The following is a 25,301-nucleotide window of genomic DNA, read 5'->3' on the forward strand; positions in this document are numbered from 1 at the left end:
AAGCGGGAGCAGCGAGATAAAAAGATCCGAAAATGAGTGAGTCCCAGATGCGCACATTGCAAACGGACACATCCAATCATATGTCGTTGTTTATAGAGTCTCTAGAATATCTCTAGGCATATGGCATTGTGGTTGGTTGTGTCCGTTTGTCAATGTACACATTTGGGTTACACGAAATTTTCCCGAAAACTAAATGGGAATATGGTGGTACCCACAAAAACCCCTAAGCAACAATTTTAATTTCTGCGGATTAGTGACACTGTGAAGTAGCAAGTCCATGAACTTTCGGAGTCGTTTGACATATACGTGTGTATGTGTCAAACTGTCACTAATCCGCAGAAATTAAAATTGTGTTGCCTAGAGGTTTTTGTTGGTACCAGTATTTTTCCATCTAATTTTCGGGAAAATGTCGTGTAACTCTCTCTGGTATTAACAAATCAGTTACAAAAATTGTAACTGATTATACTTAAACTGTGCTAATGGTTCATTGTAGAAGACCCATAACAATTATAACTCAGTCATAACGATTGCGTTATAATTATAACGCAAATGTTAAAAAATTACGGAATCTTGCTCCTTCAGCTTGCCCTACAGAGCAAAACGTGATATTAATTCATTGCCATTGCTGCTCGTCGTATGAATAGACCTTTACCTATTGTCGTATGCCACGAATTATCAAATACGCGAGACATCAAGATTCAGATCGGACGTGGCCGCTCGACAAACTCGTGCTCTCACTCGACGTCGGAGAAATTTAGTTGTTCATAAATACTACAGCAATCGCATCTACACGGTATAAGAGATGGTCGAATAAATGAGTGGAAGGACGAACGAAACATCTCCGCTCGTCACCAAATATCAAGCGAGATATTTGAGAGAGATAGAGAAAGAGGAGGACGTGTTATTGACAAGATTCTGCTTAACGTCTCGTTTATCGCTATTCGGGGAGATGTATACAAAGATCATCGTTGTCGCAGGTACGGGCTACTACCATCCTTTCTTTTTGTTTTTTCACGCTCTCCTTGACAGAGCGTCATTTTTGCGTCATTGTACTCTTGCACAGTTGTCACCGAACGCATTTAAATTCGGCACGTTTCGAAGTGCTAGTCACGAAAATCCGAAGATCCCGAAGTGAGAAATGCTGTAAGCATTTTACTTCGCAGTCTGCTGCATTACATTCGCGTATTTTAGATCGCGAGCGAATTTCTTATAAATGCACGCGATTCGCCGCCGCGCTGACGTATGTTACATACGTTGCTCGACATATCGCAAATTAGCATTTTTGTTATCAAGGTTAAAAGTCCGACGACAGTCGTATTTTTCATGTAATCATAATCGTATGCGTAGAATATTAAAGAGAATTTTAATCGTCACAAGAGTACACATTTTAACGAAATAATCGACGTAAAATTAAGTTAATATTTTCTTCCGTTTATACGGATGCGATAATTCGCATGATATTTACATAGCGTGTGTTAACATCGCCTCAATTACGTTTTAACCTTTGCATATTTAAATGTCAAAACTTATGGCAAAAGACGAGAGAACAAGTGTGTTGTATAATTTTAAATTATACTCGCAATGTAACGCAATATATAGCTATTTTATAAAAACAGTTAATAACATCATTATTGCATATAGTAATAATAATAATCATAATAGTAATGATTAAATAATAGTAATAATAAGAATGTATCAATAATAATAGTATTATAATAATATTTCACTCAACAATATTGTTTTCAAGATGGTGATGAATTTGTGAACTCTTTGTTTTGCTGAGACAATGTCCGAAGATAATTTGCCACATATTTCATATGGGCTTGATAGCCGTGGAAGAATAGTGCGTATTGAGTCCGGTATAACTAGAGCAAACATCAGACGTCTTCCAAGTATAGAAGAAGCTCTTAGAAGATTCAGTACAAACTTAAGAGTTGACAGACAAGTCAATGAATCTAATGGTAATTTATAGCGTAAAAAATATTTCAATCTACTGTACATATACTTAATTTATATAGATCAGACTTGCTATTCTTTACATCAATTATTTCATCAATATTGTTAATATATTTTACAGCTGGAACTTCTGATATCCAGGCACGAGTGGTTCCATCAGAAGAAGAAAGTTCTCAGAATATATCTGAAGATATAACAGACCGTGAATTGTCCGTTGATATCACTGATGGGGTATCTTCTCCAAATCATACCACATCTAGTATGCGATCATTGAGCATGGATGAAGAGTAAGCTAATATTGAGTAATCACATGTGTTATAAAAATTAATTAATTTTATGATCCTATATTATCTTTCTGGTAAGAAATTCTACAAAATCACTGATATACTCTATATTCCATAGAATATACATGCAATTAGACTTTTAAAATAATAGAAACTTTCTATTATAAACTACCTGATTTCTTGTATTGTTCACATTTGAAGTTTATATAAGTTTGGCATATTAACTCTGACAGTGTTATCTGTTTAGATGCTAGAACAACCTCATATCTCCCAGACATACTTTTTCTAAAAATCTTATTAAAAAAAAGATTAGAAAACTTGAGATTTTCAAATTTGATTTGATATTTTTGTGCTTTTAACTCATTATGTATCATTTTAATACTTAAACATTAAGTTTTTTTTTCAATTTTATATGATAAATTTGAATAACATAAAAAAGACGGAAAGAATATAAGTAGGCGCATCTTAGAGGCATAGAAAATAACAGTCAGGTTTACAAATGTAGAGATATACTTGATACTCTGTTTCTTAAGAACTTGTAGCAATTGTTTGATAATTATATGGAAAGCATTATAACATTGATTATTTTTGTCTGCAGTAAGCGATATTGTTGGGTATGCTTTGCAACAGATGAAGATGATGCAACTGCAGCATGGGTTAAACCATGCCACTGTAGAGGCACTACAAAATGGGTTCATCAAGGTTGCATACAAAGATGGGTTGATGAAAAACAAAAAGGCCATGCTGAACATGCTGTGGCTTGCCCACAGTGTAATACAGAATATATTATAGTTTACCCAAATATGGGTGAGTGATATTAATATTGTAAACAATACATTTTTCTTTCTTACAATAGTAATACAATTATAAAAAAAAACTTGGAGATATAAATCTATAATTGCAAAAAAGATCAACTTTTAATTAATTGGTAAATATGTCATTAAAAAATGACACAGTACAAGTAAAGGATATCTTGTATAACATAGCGCAAATTGTAGGTCCGTTAGTGGTAATACTCGACACGATCGACACTGTTATTTTTCGAGTATGTCCCTTCATTGCCGCTGGTATAGTTGTTGGATCCATATATTGGACGGCTGTAACTTACGGTGCAGTAACTGTTATGCAAGTAGTGGGTCATAAAGATGGCCTCACTATGATGGAACAGGCTGATCCTTTGGTTCTACTCGTCGGTTTGCCGACTATTCCAATTATGTTAGTTCTGGGGAAAATGCTTAGATGGGAAGATCAGGCCCTTAGTTTTTTGAGGCGACATGCTTGTAAAGTTCCTATCTTGAGGCACTTTTTACCGAGTAGGTTCGTACACCGATATCTATCTCTGTTTATTTCATCAGGGTTGCGTGTGTTTACTTGAATGTATCATTATTATTACAGTTATTCCAGTGAAGACACAGTACAATCAGAAGATATTCCGCCGATGAACGATCCTGTATCCGCGACCCGCGTCCTTTGTGGTGCGCTTTTGTTGCCAACTATCGCCAGTATATGCGGGAAATTATTCTTCGAAAGTATAAATTCCAACTTTCAAAGAACGTTACTTGTACGTATTAAAGATATTTACGCCAGTCATATTTCCACAAGTTCGCCGCAATATGAAAAACTGCTATCTCTCTTTCCCTCTCTCTTTCTCTCTATTTCACAGAAACTTATCTTTATGAAAGTATTATTTCATTACAATACCTGGTATTGTAATACCTGGTATGGTAGGTATTTACAATACCTGATTATCAGTAAACATTTATTTTACAAGTTAAAACGTTTGATAAAACTTTCGAGATGATATTTTATATACAATGATCCAATAATATAATAAAACTGATAATCTAGACAAAGTAATTCTAAATATCACAGACTCAACATGTCTCCCTTATAATTAAGTATATTTTTATTTTGTATATATAGGGTGGTGCAGCGTTCTTAACAATAAAGGGTGCATTCAAGATTTACCACAAGCAACAACAATACATGAGACAGTGTCAGCGTCGCGTGATGGACTATACGGAGAGTAATGTAGCGTTGTACAAGAGGCAACAAAACTCCGAAAGCGATCAGACAAGTTAAAAAAATAAAACGTTAAAAAACAGATATCTAAAATACCAGTTATATAATGTGTGGATATAATTTTTCCAACATATATATAAAGATTCACTTTCAAGTAAAATTTGACTATGTTTGAGAGATATACAGTGGACGAAAATATTTGTATAACTCCTTCTTTTTTAGACAAATTTACATAAAAAAGAATCTTGTATCGCGTAACGCAAATTTCTATATTAATATAGTTTTTTTTAAATATATATTAATACATTTTTCTCATTTTTGTGTAATATTATCCAAAAAGAAATGCATATTTGCAAATATTTTTTCATTCACTGTAATAACTTTCAGTGTCATACGTGTTTTTGGTGATATACGGTACGAGCATACCGTAGAATAATGAAATCTGTATATATTCGTATAAAGATTTAAAATATCGTATGCAAACATTGTCGAAAATTAATACAGGTCTATATTTTCCAAGAAGGTGAATTCCATAAAGGTAAAGGTGAAGATGTTAAGTAATGTGAGGATAGAGTGACACCTCCTTCAATATATAATTTTATTGGACTAATATATATATATACACACACGTGTGTGTGTGTGTGTGTATATATATATACATATATTATATGTATATTTTACTTTCTCCAATCTTCCTTGTATAATAAACAAAAGTGGGGAATGGTTACATAACCTTTTTCTTTATATTACTAAAGTTATCTAACTTGTAATTAACTCGTTAAAGACTAATATTGCTCATGTAAAAGATATAAAATGCCACAGGAAGAAAATTAACGCAATGAACTGCTGTGACAAATATTTGTTATCTATAACTCTTTTTAATAGTGATTTTAGAGTCCAATATAGTATAAATATAAGGCTATTGTATTATTATAGCTAAAATTTGTAGGCTATATTTTGTAATCTAATTTCACATGTAAATGCTGACATAAAGTAACCTGTAGCAGATATAAAAGGAGCTCGTCAATATAAATAGAATAATTTACAATGTTTACACTTACATCTATAACAATAAAATTCATACCTGCCTCATGTTTGTTTCGTTTATAACAATGCCTTCAATGGAATTTGGACAATTCTATACATATACATTCTTTTTTTGCTGACTAGATACGTCAGTGAACATATATAACATTGTCACATGCTATTAGTACCAGAAATATTCAAGTACTTGTGAACATCAACATTATTTTTGTGATCTTTAGTGATTATTTTCTATAACATCAATTAACTTCAGCTGTAATTTAATAGTCTCAAATTCTCTTTTTTAATATAAACTGCAGTTTAGACATAGACTGCCTATTATATTAATTATAAAATATTATACTTTAGATCAAAACTTATTTTTAGACCATACATACAATAACTAAGTACGGAATCATCGGTGTAACAACTTTTTTTATGTCACATATAAATATTTATTAAATTTTTCTTCGTGCAAATATATCCAACTAATTAAGTACAATAAAGTTTTAGAAAATACTTAAAAATCTCGATAACATTACATTGTATTTCTTTAAGTACTTTATTATTTAAGTAAAATTTAAAGAAATCAGAAGAAATTTAGAAAAGATATATAGATATGTCTTGACTAAATATTAAAAAAAAAATTTTAAATAACGCACCACCGAAAATATAAATACATATTTTCGCGTAATCACAATTGTCCATAACCATTGTGTTGACAAACATGAAACAAAACTAACAATTTGTTAATACTCGAATATCTCGAGTAATTAAGCTTATAATCTTTCATACTTAAACTATATAATTTACCCGTTTTTTGTGATGATCTCTCTTTGTACTTGTATATCAAGAAAATAGTATTCCCAATATAAATATTGCTTATATAATCTACTTTACATTTAAATTAATTGACACTTGAAACATCCATAGATAAAGAACAAGAAAAATATGACTTTAAAAACTACAAAAAACATATGTATGTATAAATATACTTTTTTTTAGAAAGTAAAACATCTCTTTATATAACACTACAAAATAGCTATACGATGAAAATAAATAACAGCTAGATGTAACAAAATGTAATCTTTGCTTATGAACTAACCAAAAACTATTTTAAATTGGAATTGTCTATGATCAATACACAATGTAACATATACTATGTATTTAAGAGAGCACGATTACGCTTCTTCGTTTTATATATAAAAAATACGAATAAGAATTATCGTGCTCTTTTCTCTTGTATCATGATTTGATATTTTATTACGCAATTGTCACCTAGTGTATGAGAATAATTTTTGTAGTACAATTGTGCAGTTTAATTTATTTTCTGAGCATATTAGCACTTCTATTTTGTGCTTTAGTCATTTACTTGTAACTCCATCTGGCGTAATTAACAATTAATTCTGCTACAGCATTGCTTTAATCTCGATAGAAATTATTTTGACTCTTAAAAAACACAAGGTGCTACTTGCAAATTTACATAAAACAAAAATCATAGTTATCTTACATTGCTACCAGAGTTGGGAGTTACTTAAAAAATAACTTTTTAAGTTACTTTTTAAGTTTTTAAGTTACTTTTTAAGTTTTTAAATTACTTAAAGTAACTTAAAAAGTAACTCGTTATCGTTAAAAAAATAATCCAGACTCACAGATATACTATCAATTGTAGAAGAAAAGAGTGGCGGCTAGTGGTGGCTATTTCATTCAACATGTTTTCAGTATGCTGGACACCGTTTAGTAAATATATTGGAAAAGCGTAAACCGCTGAGTGTCGTTCAGCAGAAAGTCTTATAAAAGTTGCAAAGTTGCTGGCAACGCAACCTAAACTGCTTTTCCTGCTGAACGCAAACAATGTCATTACTAAGTTATCACTGAAGAAGTAACATTAACGGTAACACGTAACGAATAACACGTTACTTCCCAATCCTGATCACTATATAGAAGAGCGAACGTAACAAATTCAAAATCCACGAATTTTGTAGAAAACGAAAAACGTTGTTTCAGTCATTGTAAGTCTTTAGTGACGGTCCGATGTATTCCAAACTCGAGGAGTAGAAGTCCGGTGGACTCTCTACGACCGATAAGTGCACTTCCTCAATCACATCTGTCGATTCTGTGCACAGCTTAGATTTGACGGCTTTAAAATATGTACACGGTCTTGGTCCATGGCCGAACATATTGACCTCGTACGGTGGACTAAGTATGTCCAGGAAAGCTGCAGGTCCTTTGATGCAAGAAATTTCATGCAGATTCTTATCTGACGGCGTGAGAATGCAAGCAGACGAATTACTATGAAGAGTGATCGGCCGATGTCTGATTGCCGCAATTTCCTCGTTCGCCTTAATTATATGATCGCTCTTTGTCTTCAGACTATAGCTGTTCAGTTCCACTATACCACTGATCACCTATATATTTTAGTATTCATTTGGTATCGACCGTATTCATAAATATATAATCAAGTTGGTATTGTCACTACACACAAAGATATCTGACAATTCAAAATTCAAATTTAAATACAGATCCAATAAGCAAATTGAAAATTTTGTACCAGGCTCTGACAAAATCTGTTTGTGCGGGTTTGGCTATCTGGGAAATGATGCAATAACTATTACCCCACCTTGAACATATCCACTATATTTCAAACAATATAGAATAGTGTCTACAAAAGTTTTATAAGTTTGTAACATAGTGACAATGATTCTTTTGTGAGTAGAAGTAGATAAAAAATTTCAAGGCTATATTTTAAGATTCCTGAATATATGTATTGTCCATCTCTTCTTAATAATGTCAGAAACGAGGAAATGTATATTAAATATTTTTGCAAAATACGTCCAAGTATTATTTTGTGATATACCTTTCTATCTCAACATATTTCATAAGAATTTTTGACATCATTAAGAAGAAATGGACGATGTGAGTGTATCCGGGATACCCTTAAATCTTTTAAATAATTTTCCTGACACAAATCAATTCCTCTGATCACACATTCTATGTATAAAAGTACTGAGGTAAAATTGTCTGAAAACGAATACTTTCCAAGATATTTTTTTTTATTCTGATATATATATTTTAGTACAAAATATGAAGTATCTTTTGTTATTTTAAGGGAGAAAAAAATATATTGTAATATATTCACTTGATTTTGAAAAGACCTATCTTGATTTGTTAAACGGAATCATATGGTCCTTCTCACACAAGTCAATTCATTTGATCATTCAGCATGTAAAAATACTGCAGTAAAATTACCAAAAAAATTAAGTTTAGATACAAGTTTTCTAAATTACAAAATATTACACTTTAAACCAATTTATTTAGTCAAACATAAAATAACATAAATATGATTAAGTATAGAATCACTGATCTAAAAACTTTTTTTAAGAGCTATATATATACATCCTCCGAAATATCTCTACAAGACAAAATATCCCGTAAATTATCCACTTTTCAACATCTCATCTGAATAATTTTATACCTAAAAAACCAGAGAAATCGATCAATAATATTGGTATTTGCACACTAGCATCAATAAATCTACAAAATGCAACAGAATTTTGTTTAAGATTTCTGTTTTTTTTTTTTACAAGAATCAATCTCACTAGTCATTATATTAATGTAAAATAATAAGGTAAGGTTATCAAAAGATATGTAAATATTTCACCTAATATTTTAATTAGAAATATCTGGCCATAGTTATGCAAGAATAATTCACATGAAATATATTTTGAAAAAGCTGAAGATGAAAATGTGATACACGATATAAAAAGTATTGCACTTGAAGTTCTTTGCAATTCTTCAAGAAATCAAGCAAATTTCTTCTCTTTAAGGGTGTTTATTGACAAACTTGATTCTAAAAAAATGAGTAGAAAATCACAACTAGTAAAAAATGAAAGCTGTTTTTTAATTAATTTCAGCTCATAAGTTTTGGAGCATCATTTCTGTCTTGGGTCTATTCATTACATACAGATATATGGATTATTCATTGATAGTGAAAACTTGCAAATCATAATTTTGTGGAATGAATCATTCTTGCATAACTAGGGCCATTTTATATTTTGTAATGGAATAAAATGAAGAATATCTCAGAAAATATTTGCTTTACAAAGATTTTGCCCCAGCATTTTTGTATACAGAATAATCAGAGAAATTGATTTGTTTCAGAAAAATCATAGAATTCTCCATTAAAAGAAATTTAAAGTGACCTTGATATCTCCTATCTATCTCCATTCACAAAAGAATCATTGTCACTATATTGCATCCCCTACAAAAATTTCTGCACGTGCAATTTTTCTATATTGTTTGAAATAGCAGAGATATTCAACGTTGCACAGGATGGTTATCGCACCATCCTGTATAAGTCTCAAATATATCTTACCTTCAACAGACCATGCATCCCAGGATGATCGTGCATAGGCATCGTGACTCCGTGCTTAAGTATAAAAATCGCGATTGTTATATCCTTATTTTCAAGTATGTCCATTACACACATAGGTGCTGGCTGCGTGCTGACATAGTCGAGCACATTTTTGTCCAGTTTCACATCCTCGGCAGTGAGCTTGTTCATCAGACTCCACAATTTGTCCAAGTTCTTCTGGCAGAGCCTGTAGCTGACGCTCCTGCGATCGCCGAACGTCTTCATCGCCTGCTTCGCTAGAACTTCGATCGCCGATGCCATGATGAATACGCGAATTAATACGCCTTTTCTTTCTCTCTGAGCTTATCTCTCGGCGATATCCCGATAGACGTCTACAAGATGTCGAGATGTGTATCTAAAAAACGCAATTCACGATTCACTAATTCGCTTTTATCGGCGATATCATAACCTAACCTAACCTCAACTGTCACTCGCACAAACGATAATACAATGAAAGTAGCGAATTACCGTGTACAATGTTCCTTTAGTATTAAGCGTACTTAAAACTGCTCCCAAGGAGATTCATTCTAAAGAGATACACGATCCATTACTAAAAAGAATAACCTCTTTCGCCTCTCTTGAGAAGAAATGGCAAACGTTTTACGTAACTATTTCCGAGTCAGGAGCTCGCATTTATATCACTTGCAAAAGTGTTTACGATAATCACAGATATACACGAGATTATATATCATGCTACATCTAATGTAGCTCCTAGAGAAGCGATAAATTGCATATATGAGCAAATTACGTAATTTTTTAGCTTCAACTGTTTCACAAATATTTTCCAGGATTATTTGAACGCAGGTAGAAAAGAGACTCAATGAAAAAGACGTCTTTGCGATTATATGTATTCGCAATGCTCATTGGGTAACACGTTACCCAAAACGTATCTTCATTGGATGTTGTATGAAGGAGTTTTTGCAATATCGTGTCTCAGATACGATAACTCTAAAGTATGTTCCGATATTCAGTACTTCAAATCTATAGGATACATAACACAAACTGTATATTCGCAGAACTGGCAGTGAATATCGGAACGTACTTTACCGTATTCAGCCTTCTATATACTACTAGACTGCTAAATCTCTAGTTACAGCCACTGAAATATACAAGATGTCCGGTAACTGATCGAGCAACCGCTGTGTACGGGTAGAACAAGTAAAAATGATATATCATAAAAGTTATATATCATTTTGAAATTTTCTCAATATTTATTCCGTAATTAATTAAAATGTATAAACGAAGAGCTCACGAGAAACAGGCTCTGTATGTAAAAGAAATAGCTTATCTCTTAGCAACGATAAACAGCTGATTTCGAGGCGGAGTAACGTATATGTGTCGCTTGTTACTTGGCCTCGACATTAGCTCACAGGCAGTGAATTTTGAAACACAGGCCAAAGTTCATTGAGTTCTTTTCTCTGCTGATGTTGCTCTGCTCTGCTGGCTACGTTCAACGGAATAAAACGTTCTGTGAACAGTTAGTAATTATTGATTCTTAAGGCTGGTTTATGACCGGTATTCATAGCCCGATCTTATGTTTAAGATCATTTTAAGTACTGTCTTAAGATATCATGAATCTATCACAGAGCAGTATTCGCATCTTAAGACATTACTTAAGACGACCTTGAAATAAGATTCGACTATGAATACCGGCTTATGATAGCCGTAATCCGTTAACTTATGTCGTAAAAAATTGACCAATCACAATCGATTATTCTTTTATAATTCGACTATAATTGATTAATTTTTTACGATTCCGACATAAGTTAACTTTTCGTATGCACACTTATATTTTGCCTACGTGCTATACACACTAGGGTCCCGGGGACCCCATCTATATTTGTATCGTAACTTTATCAAAAATTGATATATTTTACCTTTTTTTTAATCTATAGAGAATTGATTAACGAACAAGAATGAATAAAAGTTGATAGAATTAAGGAATTCCGAGATATACGGGTTAAAAGAAAAAAGAAACGCAACAAAATCTCGATTTAGCACGTTTAGCAAAGTTGGGGTTCCAGGGACCCAATACGTACAGATTACGGCTATCATAAACCAGTCTTTACTGTTAGATTCTTAGATCCAGGTCAATCACATGGACAAATTACTTAACGATTGTATTCGCTGAATGCACTTAATATCTTCTCTTTCTCTCTCTCCATCGTTATTTTTTTTTTAAGTTTAAATCTTCCCTCTTGCCTTCAAAATCATATAAAATGTTTATTATTATAAAATCGACACTATTTATTTTTCTGAGCATATTTACGGGGATTTTTGTTTTTTATATTAATTTTGCCTACATAACGGATACATATTTTCAATGGATATTCAACAATAATGTTCGAGATATGCAACAATATGATTATATTGTCGGTAAGCTGCATACTTAATTCAAAATATTTACATTATTTACGTAATTTATTATCGTATATATTGTAGAGTGAAATTGATTGTTATCACACCGATCTCTTTTAAAGAATCCATAAAATATAAATAACTTGATATAAATTTTATGTATAAAAACATAACTAATATGATTGAATAATATAAATTTTTTATACTTTATATGGTATTTTAATTTATGTATTTTTTATTATAACATATAATAAACATTGTAATATTCTACTAGTTGGTGCTGGTAGTGCTGGTGCAATTCTAGCATCACATTTGGCAGAAGATAAGAATAGTGTATTATTGTTGGAAGCAGGTGGTAGTGCACCACCTTTGCTTAGCATACCACTTTTAGCACCAATAATACAAAAAACTGCTTATGATTGGCAATATGTTACTGTACCTCAGGAACATTCGTGCAAAAGTTTGGTCAATAACGTAAGTAGTATTTGTATGCTAAAAAATCTAATGTATATACTGTCATAAAAATTTCTACAGCAAAGCATATGGCCCAGAGGTAAAATTCTTGGAGGATCAAGCCGATTAAATTATATGGCTTATGTATTAGGGCATCGGCTGGACTATGAAGGATGGTTTCCAGACTTTTTACGTACATGAGATTTTTATATAACAATATGTGTATATTTAGTAATATTGAAAAGTATATATATACATACTTTATTTAATTTATAAGTATGGCTAAATATTCTTAAATTTTTTATCTGTATATCTTCAGAGACAATTGCTGAGCACAATGATTCAATAAGTACAAGTGAATTGAGATGGCATTCTAATTTTGCCGATGTAGTCCTAGAGGCGATAAAAGAATTAAATCACGATGTAGGTGATATGAATACGAAACTAGACATAGGTATAATTCTTAAATAAAAGTTAATTCTTAAATAAAAGTTAATTCTTAAATAAAAGTTAATTCTTAAATAAAAATATATGTGGTATTTTTAATGGCAATATGCTTTATCTAGGTTTCATGAAAGCTCGGCTAACAATGGAAAATGGTGAAAGGTGGAGTACGGATAAAGTACTATATAAAAACCATAATCATGCTTTAACTATATTAACTTACGCACTTGCAACTAAAGTAAGCCTACTCGAAAAGATTTTACTCAGACTTTTATCATGCTAAAACTAAGAAGTCAATTCTACATTAGATATTGGTGAATGCTGATAAAGCTGAGGGAATTGAATTTATTAGATTTAATAATAAATATACTGCCACGGCGAAAAAAGGAATTATTCTAAGTGCTGGTGCAATTGAAAGTCCAAAATTACTAATGTTATCTGGCATTGGACCGAGAAAATATTTAGAAGATCTTAATGTAAGTAATCTCCTTCATAATTAATTTTAACTTTAAATTAAAACATATAATTTAAAAGTTATAGGCTCTTGAGAACTTTATCAAAGCAAACAAAGAATAAAGCAAATAAGAGCCAACTACCGATCTTAGTGGCAGCAAAGATAATCAATATTACCTTTGCTTAGTTTGCTGTTGCGTGATTTACAAGTTCTTCTATTGCGACTTATGCGAATTTTTTGTAACTACATTTTCGAAACTATTTGTAATTATCACTGAAGAGGGTCCGAAATTGAGACCGAAACCGAGACCGAGTCTGAATTTTTGTACTTAAATAAATGTATTACAAGCTTTTATTAATTTGTGATTTTTGCCATTAAGATCGGCAGTTGGCTCTTATTTCCCTTATTCCTTGTTTGCTTTGATAAAAACATAAAACTCTCTTTACAAACTTATCGTCTTATCACAAACGACAAAAAGAACTCTGGACCTCTTTTTTGATAATAGTAAAGATATCTGAAAATTTACGCGCAATGTATAATATGTATCGGTATGTAAGTAAATTTGTTAATTCAAACCAAAAGCAAAATACATCTGCATATCTTACAACAGTATAGTTCATTTGCATTTATTAATTTGTTATTTTGCAATTATATGTTATGTTATCTAGATTCATGTAATCAATGACTTGCCAGTTGGTCAGAATTTGGTAGATCATATAACGAGTGGTGTTGATTTGGTCACTCTTAATGCAAACATTGGATTGAATCTACTTGAAATGTTGAATCCTATATCCGCTTTTAATTACTTTCTCTTTGGGAAAGGTAAGAGAATATACATTATATGAAAAAATGGACATTCTCTATTTATATTTTCTCTATATATTCCTCCACAATATATATATTTTCCAAAATACAGAATGTATTAATTTGTTTATTTAGGTCCATGGACATCATCAGCAATTGAGGTATTAGGAACATTCCATAGTGTTTTAAACAATAAATCTGCAGCACCAGATTTGCAATTATTAATGATTCCTCTTGGTATAAAGGATCATGGTATTCTGTTTAAAAGAATAATGGGAATTTCTGATGAGGTATATATGCACACATAAGTTATATAAAATAAACTTGTAATAAGTATCACAAGTGAAATTATATGAAAGATAGAACAAAAAATAATGTTTAGATATTTTATTCAAGAAATTCAATTTTCGTGAAAACGTTCTTATAGGTCTATGCCAAATACTTCTCTTCCCTTTCACATAAAAATACAGTAATAATCGCGCCTGTCTTACTGCACCCTAAAAGTAGCGGAGAGATACGATTACGAAGTAACGATCCCTTTGACGAACCTCTAATTAATCCGAAATATTTGTCCAATAAAGACGACGTTGAAGCTCTCATAGAAGGTAATTAACACATACATATGATATTAATAATACATATTCTAATTATACATTCATACAAACACTATATTATAACTTAAAAGAACGCTTCTATACGAACATATTAATATTATATGTAATACAATATAAAAATGCTTAGGTTTGTATTTCGTAAAGGAGCTCTTGGAAACGAATGCTTTGAAAGCCTGCGGCGCGTCCCTTAACAGAGAACCCTTCCCCGGTTGCGAAAATGAAATATTTGATACTAGGGAGTACTGGAGATGTTATGTACGACACTTGACACTAACGTCTTATCATCCAGCCGGTACATGTCGCATAGGCGATGTCGTCGACACGTCGTTCAAGTAACTATCGCTATGAAATTCATATTGCTATGCATATGGCATGAATAATATACTTTATATTTTTGTGCTCATTTACAGGATTTACAATATGACAAATTTGTACGTCGTGGACGCGTCGGTCCTGCCGTCGCTACCGAGCGGTAATACCAATGCAGCTGTGATTGCTTTGTCACAAAAAGCCGCCCGTATGTTTAGAAGTGGAAAAACAAAAGAAAAAGAAACATAAAGATAACGCAGATGTCCTCTGACTTTATTTTTTTATATATCTTGTAATACTGTGCGAAATATATTTTACAAAATTATAATAAAAAGTCTTTATTACAAAGAATTTAATTAATATTTAATGTGTAGCAACGACTGATTGGTTATCATGACTGTAAATTATCGAAGTAGTAATTTACAGTGTCATGTCGCATGTCATACTAGCAAAAACAAAATTCAGTTAATAATTGGATTTTATAGTATTTTCCTTTTTTTCTCATATATAAAATATCTTAAATACATATGTGCATATATATGTATATACACATCAATATATATATAATACAAAAAATATATATATATGTACATTCTTATAATATACTAAATTAATTGCAGTTACATTCAAGTTGTATCCAAGATTATTATTATTATTGACCAAATATACATGACCAAATCATATACTTTCAGAGAGAGTATATTGTACTTTAAAATAATATAACTTCATAGATTAAGGCTATAAGGATTATTACACATAGATAAACGTAAAAGCAACAAGATTTAAATAATAAGAGTTCAGTAAGTCAGGATCGAGAATTGTTGAAAATTTAAGATTACCATGTAAAAAGAGAGTGATTTGAAAATGGTTGTTATCAGTGGTAAGACCATCTCTTCCTATTGCCATTATATCGTGAGTTATCATTGGGATGATAGTTACTGTCTCTATTATAATGTGGTCTTTCATCTCTATAGTAATCGTTATGATTACGCTCCCTGTTTCTTTCCCTGTCTCTGTCTCTATCCTTATCTCTATCTCTGTCCCTATCTCTATCCCTATCTCTAATTTTATCTCTCTCTCGATATTTATCCCTATCTCTCTGATAAGGATACATTCTTTTAAGATTTTTATCATCGTTACTAGAATTCGCGTTCAACAATGAAAAATTGCCTAGAGCTAGATGTTGAGTCTGCTGCAGTAATTGATTTTTTTGTGCCAAGGGAAGTTGCATCATGTTATGCATATTGTGCATATTATGCATATTTTGCTGCATTAACTGAGGTTGCATCATATTATGCATACTGTGATTCACAGTATTATCTACTTGTCGTGCTTCAGCATTGCACCTTGGTTTCATACAAAGAGTACGTTTGCACAGTGTTGTACCCTCAAATAGATTTAAAGCATATTTTACAGAGTTCATATGTTTATATGTAATGAACCCAAATGCTCTTTGTCTGCCATCGCGGTCTTTAGGAATGGATACCTTTTCTATAGGACCTGCCTGAGAAACGATTCACATCTACATTAATCTTACATGTATTAATCACATGTGTAAGGGCATGCAATACTTGAATGTTTTCAATAATATTTATATAACATCCGTGTGTAATATTAATGGTAATGTACACGTCCGACTATTATATAAATATGAGACGAAAATATTGACTAGAACTTTTCTCTTTTCCAAGTATCTTTAATCTGTATATATCTTCTCACAGGTCAACTTATAGGTTATAACAAGTACTTTCCATTCAATAGCATAGGTTAATATAAGTCAAATTGTGGTGCCAGTTCTGCTTTCCGTTTATTTTGCGTAATTGTTTGCGAGTGATACAAGTTGATTTCGCGTGACTCTTCTTTCAAAAAGTGATTGAATGTTTCGAGTTGTGTAAACACAAATCGACCAAGGCTGCATTCGCTTTGTGTGCTTATGCGCTGTAAGCGTCATTCTATCTTCTTCTCGCATTTAATAAGCGATAAAGATAGAATGACGCTTACAGCGCATAAGTGCTCAAAGCGAACGTAGCCCAAGTGTCGACACGTTACATAAATGGAAAGCACTCAACGTATTATTTCGAGGATCACAGAATCAAATACTAACTTGTAAGAATAGCTCATACAGAATGTCTTCGGTTACTTCGTTGCTCAAATTTCCGCAAAAAATTGTACGCGCCTGTTCGTCCATATTGTTTTGTTTACACGTTCACACGTAAAATATCCTGACTCGATCCTGAAGGCCTCGCGCGGCGAGAGCACGAAACACCGTTCTCTCTCTCTGGTTCCATCAATTGCATATCAAACTGCGGTGGTGCAACTCTCTTTGTATTATCTACACTTTTCTCACAATACGTCAATTCAATCACTAAAGCCAACGGCACACGATGCTTGTTTCGTGCTGGATTACTTGCTGCATGGAAATACTCTGTTTTGATTAGTGCATTTCTATCCATCTTCAGAGATGCGCCAATCAGAACAAAGTATTTCTATCCAGCAATCAAACCAACACGAAAACAAGCATCGTGTGCCGCTGGCTTTATGCATTGCTCGCGCAGATGCAACAGTAGAAAGGTATGATAAAAGAGCCAATGAGAAAGGTCTGCAACCAGAGAGAGAGAGAGAGAGAGAGAACAGTAGAAAGGTTAGGTCAAGTCAACTACACTTTCTATATTTGACGTATTTTGCCGCCTCGTAAACACAATATTTGCTCACCAAATATCTGTTGCATCTTCCTTGCATAAGTGATAACGATGCTGCAGAATCGGATTTTACATTTAGGCCCTTGAAAATTTCTAATAAATTAATATATGGGCTTATGCTGCATTGCACGGCAAACATCCATTCAAATAATTTATTCAATTATTATTTTGACCTTTTTTCAAAAAAAAAAAATGCTTTGTAGTATCCTGCGATCGTTTCTCTTGATTATAAATATAATATAAAAGTGATTTTTTTCTTATTTATCTCGCAACTTTTCGCGAGAGGTCTCCACTATGACTCCTGCGGACTCTTAACATCATTAAGCAAAACAGATTTCAGTAAGAATTTACACCTCCTCAAGATTACGCTATGGACACTTTTTCCACAATTATTTGGCTGCTTGTGTCAGCACTATTTCAGTCGACGTTGCAACTGACATTTCCACGCAAGTTCATTGAGAGCCGGCAAGCGGCTGCTGTGTGTGATTATAACACATCGCACTGTGCCAAGTATAAATACAACATCAAAACCATCGACGTACGCGTGAGTTAAATTTTTTTCTTTATATTTCTCATTTAATAACCGTTATCGAGAGTTGTATCATATTTGCAAATGACATCTATATATTGCATAAATATATAATATATATACAAATTTGTATATGTATTCAGTGAACATCAACAATAACATTACATTGATATTATAATTTTTTCCTCAACACAAAAAAATTCAAAATAATATATATTATACATAACAATTATATTGTCAAGTAGAAAATTATAATATTGATGTAATGTCATTGTTACTTGATGTTTACTGACACAATTATTATATTAATACATACAATTACATATGATTATCACAGGTTTGTTCTTTTTAGCTGAACTGTCAGAACTGGTGCAGACTGATGCAATAAGTTAGAATAAAACAAAATATATTTGTTCTCACTTATTGTATCACTGTGTATCAGTTCAAATAGTTAAACTAAAAAAAAAACAGATTTTATATTTATTCTTTCAAGTGTTATTTCATTTTATTGAAAATATATAATTGTTATGTATAATATTTATATATAAAGTTATATATAATATTACAGAGAAAATTTAATTTAATTGTGTTTATAAATCACTTATATTATTATTAAAATATTTGAATTAGTAATAGTTTAATATTGATCTTTTGTGATTATATTACTAATTATTGGTGTTAATTTTGTCACATATGTTCAAAGGTGGATCACTTTAACTTTGCTATAGAAGATACCTTCAAATTAAGATATCTTGTTAATGATACTTGGCGAAAAACAGAAAATGCTCCCATATTCTTTTACACTGGGAATGAAGGCAGAATTGAAATTTTTGCTGAAAATACGGTAAGATTAAACAATTTTAGACATATTATAATATGTTGTATCATACGCATTATCTAATTGGTTAATTATATGTATGTTTGTTATCATTCAGCTTATAAACCAAGAAAGGACTTGGTTTACATTTTTGTTATTTAACCACACACACACATCTATTCATTCTTTATCTATTTAATATGTAATATCCTGATTGTTACATTGCCCTTTCAATTTCATTTTATATTATTCTCATCTCCTAAATTTAGATATAATCTATATTATATAATTTATATCTTTCTCCTAAGAAAAATGTATGTAAATGTAAATATATAACGGACTGATAGACTATTAACTGATAGACTTTCAACTATTAAACATAAAATATGTATGGACGTGTGTATATGCATATTTAATAATTAACGTGAAATGCTTGTTAGGGCTTTTTATGGGAAAGCGCTCCGCAATTCGGCGCGCTGGTCGTTTTCGCCGAGCATCGTTACTACGGCGAATCGTTGCCCTACGGCAACAAATCTTTCACTGATTCGCGGCATCTCGGATATTTAACATCTCAACAAGCTCTGGCTGACTACGTGGAGCTTATTCAGCACTTGAGATCAAAGCCGGAATATAATCGTAGCCCGGTAATAGTTTTTGGCGGCTCTTACGGCGGTATGCTTAGCGCTTGGATGCGTATGAAGTATCCTCATATTGTTCAGGGGTATGTTTATCAATGATTGATAATAGTGTTGCTGCGACTCTGTTCTATTTATATAGTTGGAAACATATGCGCGGAAAAAATATGTGTATTTATTTCATATGCTACTTTAGCGTTCGATTTATCGAGATATCCAATGATCTATTTAATATTGGCGTATTGATCAAATCGATAAAAATCAATGTTTTACCAATGTAGATTTAAATTAAATCTCGCGTTAGCGAGAACTGCACTGAAAAAGAATATTGGAGAGATTTAAAATAACAAGAAATTGTCAAATTCAGGATAAAATATCAAATATGTAATATCAAATAAATTAATATTTCGTGTAAATATTAATATTTATATAATAATTATATTTATATGAGATGATACGTTCCTCTATGATTATCTGCTTGGTATAACATAGGTACAATAATCTTCATTTTATCTAGATGATAATTGTATCGAACTCATAAACTAATACAACACAATAAAATATTATCAATATGTTACAGCGCAATTGCAGGCTCCGCTCCGATTCTGCAGTTTACTGGCGTCGTGGCGTGCGAAGCGTTTGCTCGAATAGTAACGTCAGACTTTCGCGCTTCGAGTCCAACTTGTGCCAAACTTATTCGGCAAACGTGGAGCACGATAACCGAAGTAACATCGAACGGTAACGAAACAGTATATATAGTAATTTAGCATAAGCTGGATTTCCTTTGCATCCTTATCGTTTTTCTTGCCTTAGACGAAGGTAAAAAGTGGTTGTCGAACAACTGGAAGTTGTGTGAGCCGCTGAAGACTGCAGAACATGTACAGACCTTGAAAGATTTCCTAAAGGAAGTCTATACAGATCTGGCTATGGTCGATTATCCGTATGAGAGTGATTTTTTAATGCCACTGCCGGGTAATCCAATTAACGTGAGTATTTTATAGTTCATCTTAATTGGTAAACTTTCCTTCCAATTTCTGTGAATTTTTTGTTGGCTTCAAAGTTGTCAGTAGTCTTACATTTTTAATTTTTCCAAACTGCAAATTTAATTGTTTTTTTCTTTCATTTAGGTTTTCTGTCGACACTTGACAAACTCTTCGTTAACAGGAAAGCCGCTATTATCAGCGCTTCATGGGGCTATTAATATTTACACAAACTATACTGGCAAAACAGCTTGCCTTTCTATAAAGGACGCGGAACCGGCTTTAGGTGCAGATTTAGGATGGGACTATCAATCGTGTACGGAAATGGTGATGCCGATGTGTTACGACGGTGTCAACGACATGTTCGAGCCGTTAAAATGGAACTTCAAGGATTACAATGATACATGTTTCAAGAAATATTCAGTGTCTCCGCAGCCTTATCGAGTTTGTCAGCAATATGGTTGCAAAAATCTTTCTACCGTGACCAATATCAATTTCAGGTATATAAACCAGCGAATCTATGTGTAAATATACGTAATTTTTTTTTCATTTTGAAATGTTTCTATAAAACTTCTGTTAAAGCTGATGGATCATCGTGTATAACAGTTGCAATCAACATTTCTTATTCTATATATATAGTTCTTATTTAATCTTTATTTATATTATTCTTATAATGAAAGAAGTTTTTTGCAATATGAAAATATCCATATGATTCTTTACTTCTGCATTTTATTTCTATGTGTTTTTATTGTAAATTTTCTCATTAGTAAATTCTACCTCCATTTTCATATTTTTCTTATTTTTATTCTTTACGTTCTTTTAGCAATGGATTACTGGATCCATGGGCGAGCGGAGGCGTACTGCGCAACTTGTCTTCGTCAGCGGTAGCTATATTAATTCCCGATGCTGCGCATCATCTTGATTTACGAGAAAGCAACAGCAATGATCCGTACAGCGTTATCCTCACGCGCAAGTTCCATCGATATTCTATCAAGAAGTGGATTGAAGAATACCGCTAGAATAATTATCATCGCAGGCCCGTCTGTTGTCTCTTGAAATTCTTCTTTATTTTGCAAAAATTATAAATACAAGAACAAGACGCGTACGCCGCGACAACAATAAATACTTAGCACTGCTGTGAACCGCTTACAAAATTAAATAAAGCGTCGACAAAGCTCAATTGAAAAAATACGTGAAAATATTTCGATATCACAGTAAATAAATACGCGTGCTTCATCAGGCGTTATAAAAGATTCGACAGAATATAAAATGCTCTTGAGCAACATGACAATCTAAAAACACGTTTCAAATGTATCGAAAAGGTTCGATCGTCCTTCAGACATTTATGTTGTTTGGATTTCCTGTCACTAGAGCATATAAAAATTGTCGTTTCTTCAAATAAGGACTCGTAAAACACCATTATTGAATTACTTAATACTAATGCTTGACACTAATTGTAAGCATGCGCTGTACCATTTTCCCTAATTTATTTTTTATTATATTTAATTTTATGCGACGAAGAAATCATGAAGGATATGAGCGAATAAAGATACCAAAGATATACGAATTTCTAACAAAGGAACAAAGGCGCCGATTTGCTTCTCTATGAGATATGTTGTTAAATACAAAAAATTAAGTGACACCTATTTTTTTATACGTGTTGAATCGAAGTTTTAGGGGTTTTGAAACAATCTCTCCAAGTTATTCGACGGATATAGCTTTAAGTAAATATCGTCTAAATTATGACATATAAAAAATGTTTTAAAATAAAAGTTTAACGATAATTGGTGCATTTTATAATTGTCCATTCAACAAAAATTTCTTTTCTTTTTTGCAAAATACCTTCATTTTTTATTATTTCTCCTTTATCATCAGATTCTAATTGTTATTTTTATTTGCTGCTCAAATATTTGAGCAAATATGCCAAATTGCGACTCATCTACTATCGCATAACATTGCAATCACAATGTGGACTACAACTAACAAAATAGGTTTCCTACTATTACGCGCTAAAGATAAATATAATGAGATCACACAATCATATTAATTTATATATTTAAATGAAATCAAACACAATACAACTAAAAGAAAGCGTAAATTTATAATATAATCAGAGAGAAAGTGACTAGTAAATTATAAATATTACAACAAACTTCAAACTATAATAAGTTATTATAACAAATACTGCTTTTAGTTAATCATTGTTTAATAAATGACAAATTAACAAAAAACCAAAATCCGAACAAATTCTGTAATATATAACATAATATGTAATATATAATTCATGATAAAATATGATATAGAATAATGATATATGATATAGATAAAATCTGAATGCAGTTATAAAGTGCATTAATTATTACAAAATTTTTATTTGAAACGTTTTTTATATATATAATTTAGATATTTACTTAAAATCACATCTACCGGATAACTTTGAGAAGAACTTGTTTCACTCCTATAAAACTTCAATTAATGTGTAAAAATATATGCCACTCTTAAGTTTTTGTATTTAACAATATATTTCATGGAGAAGCCAATAAGTGTCGAACAGCTCCCTTATAAGTATAGTGAAATCTTTTCTTAAGAATATTGCATCTTTAACTGAATTTATAAATATGTTAATTTGTCATGATGTGACATATATTGATTCTTTCGAACTCTCGAATTCGTTTCTTTCCACAGGTACAATATAGTTTTCATTTTCCTAACGGGCTTACATACAGTTTTCCACGTCAATAGCGGTTTCCTGCGCATATTGTTAACATGAAAATGTGTATCTCTAATAATGTAAACACACAATTTAAATTTGTGTTGAGGTGCTAATAGTTTATATTATAAATTAAGGAAAAGGATTTGTTACTGTAGATAAAATACTTGTGTACCTCTTATAACGTGTTCTAAATACGAAAAAGGAATGCGTTTAAATAGTTTTAGGTACGTCTACTATCTACATCTCGTAACGAATATTTAAATCAGTGTATCGACACTATCAGCTTCTACTGACTGAATCAATGTTAAATTGCAATTAATCGAATACGCGATGTATGGTCACGCGTATTCGATATTTATCTGTATAAAAAAATTTCAAGATCTTAAAAATAGATGTATCGCGAATTATGTTGACGGAAACATTGAAACGGTTGTATTATATAATCTATAGTATATCATTTTATCACGAGTCATCGATACGAACAATATGATATACTGCACGATCACGCAAGCGAATACGCGAGTATCCGAAACGAAAAAAGATCTACAAAAGTATGAGAAAAAGTAAACCTTTGTGACATCGTGGCTGAGAAATTGTGTCTTCAGTGCGGTGTACGTCGATGCGCCGTGGTTGGCCTAGGTACACCCGAGCGGCTCCTCACTTTCTTCGGTTGCACGAATGTAGTGTCTATTCCGGTGTTATAAGAGAGATATATGTTCGACATGTCCGGTGGAGTTGTCTGCAGACAAAATTTTATATAAAACGTTTCAAGGTGATTTATGGTGTTTTAGGAAACTTTACAACTGAAATTTCAGTCATAAAGGAAAGTTGAGAAACGACTAATCTTCGAGAAAATTACGCTTTTCTGCGTAATTAATAATATTGCGTGAGTAGTCTTACGTCTTTATTATTTCCAGCCGGCGATGCGGTTTGCGCTTTACGCATGTTATTCCCTGTGTATGCCACGCATTTGAGCTGCCATTCACCGATGTCTTCATTCCAATGAAGATATCTTTTGATCATCGTCTATAATATAGCATGTGTGAATATATTTAAGACAAATATTTAATAAATTAAATAAATATATACCGTTAACTTTGATAAATATCCTTCAGATTTTTAATTGTCCTAACATTCAATCGTTTTTCAGTCGCATTGATTTTTCATTTTTTATTTTAAATATTGTCTTTCGGTATACTACTATTTTCTCTATTCGATAGAAAGATTTATGTGAGGATATTTAAACGCACCTGATACTGAACTGGAATATAATGATTCACAATCAGATTCTGCAGCTGCAATTCTCTACCAATTCCTCGTACACCCTCCAGAAGGCCTTCCATCTCCCTTTGATGTTCTTGCTGCAAGTCAGATAACTCCGCCTTGACGGACATCAACATCGTGTACACCCGCGCCAATTTCTTCGTTTTCCCAGCCGCTTCCTCCTGCAGCGAGGAGTACTTCTCTTCGATGTCGATGCGTTCCGCTTCCTTCGCTTTGATAGCCTTTTTCAGTTGCTCCTCTCTGCTTTTCCGTTGTTCGAGCTCAATCGCCGCAGCTGCCAGTAATTGCTCCTGTGCTTCCGCTTTTTCCAACAGATTCTCGCCACCCACTAAAATTTTGTTCTGCAAGTTTTGCATCTTTTCTCGAAGTGCTTCTTTCTCGCTCCTGGAATTTAAGTCCAATTTAAAATATTCCATGCACACAAATATTATCTCGTTATATTTGTTACTTATGTTAAAAGTGATTGTTTTATATATATATATATATATATATATATATATATATATATA

The 25,301-nt window shown here is 32.1% G+C and overlaps 5 protein-coding genes across 20 annotated transcripts in view; 3 read left to right on the top strand and 2 right to left on the bottom strand.

Moving 5' to 3' along the window:
- The first annotated feature begins 359 nt into the window (after positions 1–359).
- On the top strand, positions 360–5,354 carry LOC116841946 (E3 ubiquitin-protein ligase MARCH5-like). Of its 6 annotated transcripts, none has more exons than XM_032810490.1 (7): positions 829–977; positions 1,748–1,961; positions 2,078–2,243; positions 2,839–3,047; positions 3,239–3,557; positions 3,636–3,801; positions 4,164–4,322. In XM_032810490.1, the coding sequence occupies exons 2-7, from the start codon at positions 1,787–1,789 to the stop codon at positions 4,320–4,322; spliced, it is 1,194 nt and encodes a 397-aa protein (XP_032666381.1). In that variant the 5' UTR covers positions 829–977; positions 1,748–1,786. The 6 variants fall into 6 exon arrangements, with proteins under 6 accessions (XP_032666386.1, XP_032666381.1, XP_032666384.1 ...); XM_032810493.1 differs by lacking the exon at positions 829–977 and adding an exon at positions 1,013–1,143; XM_032810492.1 differs by lacking the exon at positions 829–977 and adding an exon at positions 1,273–1,414.
- On the bottom strand, positions 4,847–17,541 carry LOC116841947 (2-aminoethanethiol dioxygenase). Of its 4 annotated transcripts, none has more exons than XM_032810499.1 (3): positions 17,240–17,541; positions 9,661–10,054; positions 7,289–7,693 (listed from the first exon to the last, which is right to left on the bottom strand). In XM_032810499.1, exons 2-3 carry the CDS (start codon positions 9,958–9,960, stop codon positions 7,289–7,291), a joined length of 705 nt encoding a protein of 234 aa, XP_032666390.1. In that variant the 5' UTR covers positions 9,961–10,054; positions 17,240–17,541. The 4 variants fall into 4 exon arrangements, with proteins under 4 accessions (XP_032666391.1, XP_032666390.1, XP_032666389.1 ...); XM_032810498.1 differs by lacking the exon at positions 17,240–17,541 and adding an exon at positions 10,168–10,674; XM_032810500.1 differs by lacking the exon at positions 17,240–17,541 and having other exon boundaries at positions 4,847–7,693; positions 9,661–9,960.
- LOC116841944 (glucose dehydrogenase [FAD, quinone]-like) lies at positions 10,818–15,486 on the top strand. Of its 6 annotated transcripts, none has more exons than XM_032810481.1 (12): positions 10,818–10,842; positions 11,775–12,075; positions 12,332–12,531; positions 12,592–12,703; positions 12,830–12,964; positions 13,077–13,192; positions 13,263–13,430; positions 14,077–14,230; positions 14,348–14,502; positions 14,640–14,817; positions 14,954–15,158; positions 15,237–15,486. In XM_032810481.1, the coding sequence occupies exons 2-12, from the start codon at positions 11,919–11,921 to the stop codon at positions 15,382–15,384; spliced, it is 1,728 nt and encodes a 575-aa protein (XP_032666372.1). In that variant the 5' UTR covers positions 10,818–10,842; positions 11,775–11,918; the 3' UTR covers positions 15,385–15,486. The 6 variants fall into 6 exon arrangements, with proteins under 6 accessions (XP_032666372.1, XP_032666375.1, XP_032666370.1 ...); XM_032810484.1 differs by having other exon boundaries at positions 10,834–10,842; positions 12,049–12,075; XM_032810479.1 differs by lacking the exon at positions 10,818–10,842 and adding an exon at positions 10,889–11,176.
- Positions 17,161–23,935, top strand: LOC116841945 (lysosomal Pro-X carboxypeptidase). 3 transcript variants are annotated; one of them, XM_032810489.1, is made up of 8 exons: positions 17,161–17,241; positions 18,168–18,378; positions 19,067–19,207; positions 19,621–19,901; positions 20,396–20,553; positions 20,629–20,801; positions 20,943–21,295; positions 21,619–23,935. In XM_032810489.1, exons 2-8 carry the CDS (start codon positions 18,205–18,207, stop codon positions 21,812–21,814), a joined length of 1,476 nt encoding a protein of 491 aa, XP_032666380.1. In that variant the 5' UTR covers positions 17,161–17,241; positions 18,168–18,204; the 3' UTR covers positions 21,815–23,935. The 3 variants fall into 3 exon arrangements, with proteins under 3 accessions (XP_032666380.1, XP_032666379.1, XP_032666376.1); XM_032810488.1 differs by lacking the exon at positions 17,161–17,241 and adding an exon at positions 17,625–17,776; XM_032810485.1 differs by lacking the exon at positions 17,161–17,241 and having other exon boundaries at positions 17,783–18,378.
- The window catches only part of LOC116841906 (kinesin-like protein KIF3A), a 5,061-nt gene continuing 1,603 nt past the window's right edge, over positions 21,844–25,301 (bottom strand). Inside the window, exons 4-6 of the mRNA XM_032810386.1 lie at positions 24,759–25,223; positions 24,409–24,534; positions 21,844–24,247 (exon numbers count right to left, since the gene is read on the bottom strand). Coding sequence (XP_032666277.1) covers positions 24,110–24,247; positions 24,409–24,534; positions 24,759–25,223 — 729 coding nt within the window. The 3' untranslated portion in view covers positions 21,844–24,109. The remainder of the gene's footprint in view (positions 24,248–24,408; positions 24,535–24,758; positions 25,224–25,301) is intronic.

The sequence above is a fragment of the Odontomachus brunneus genome, unplaced genomic scaffold, assembly GCF_010583005.1.
Source record: "Odontomachus brunneus isolate Ranch 3 - 2012 unplaced genomic scaffold, Obru_v1 Obru_scaffold_019, whole genome shotgun sequence".
Taxonomy (NCBI): Eukaryota; Metazoa; Arthropoda; class Insecta; order Hymenoptera; family Formicidae; genus Odontomachus; species Odontomachus brunneus.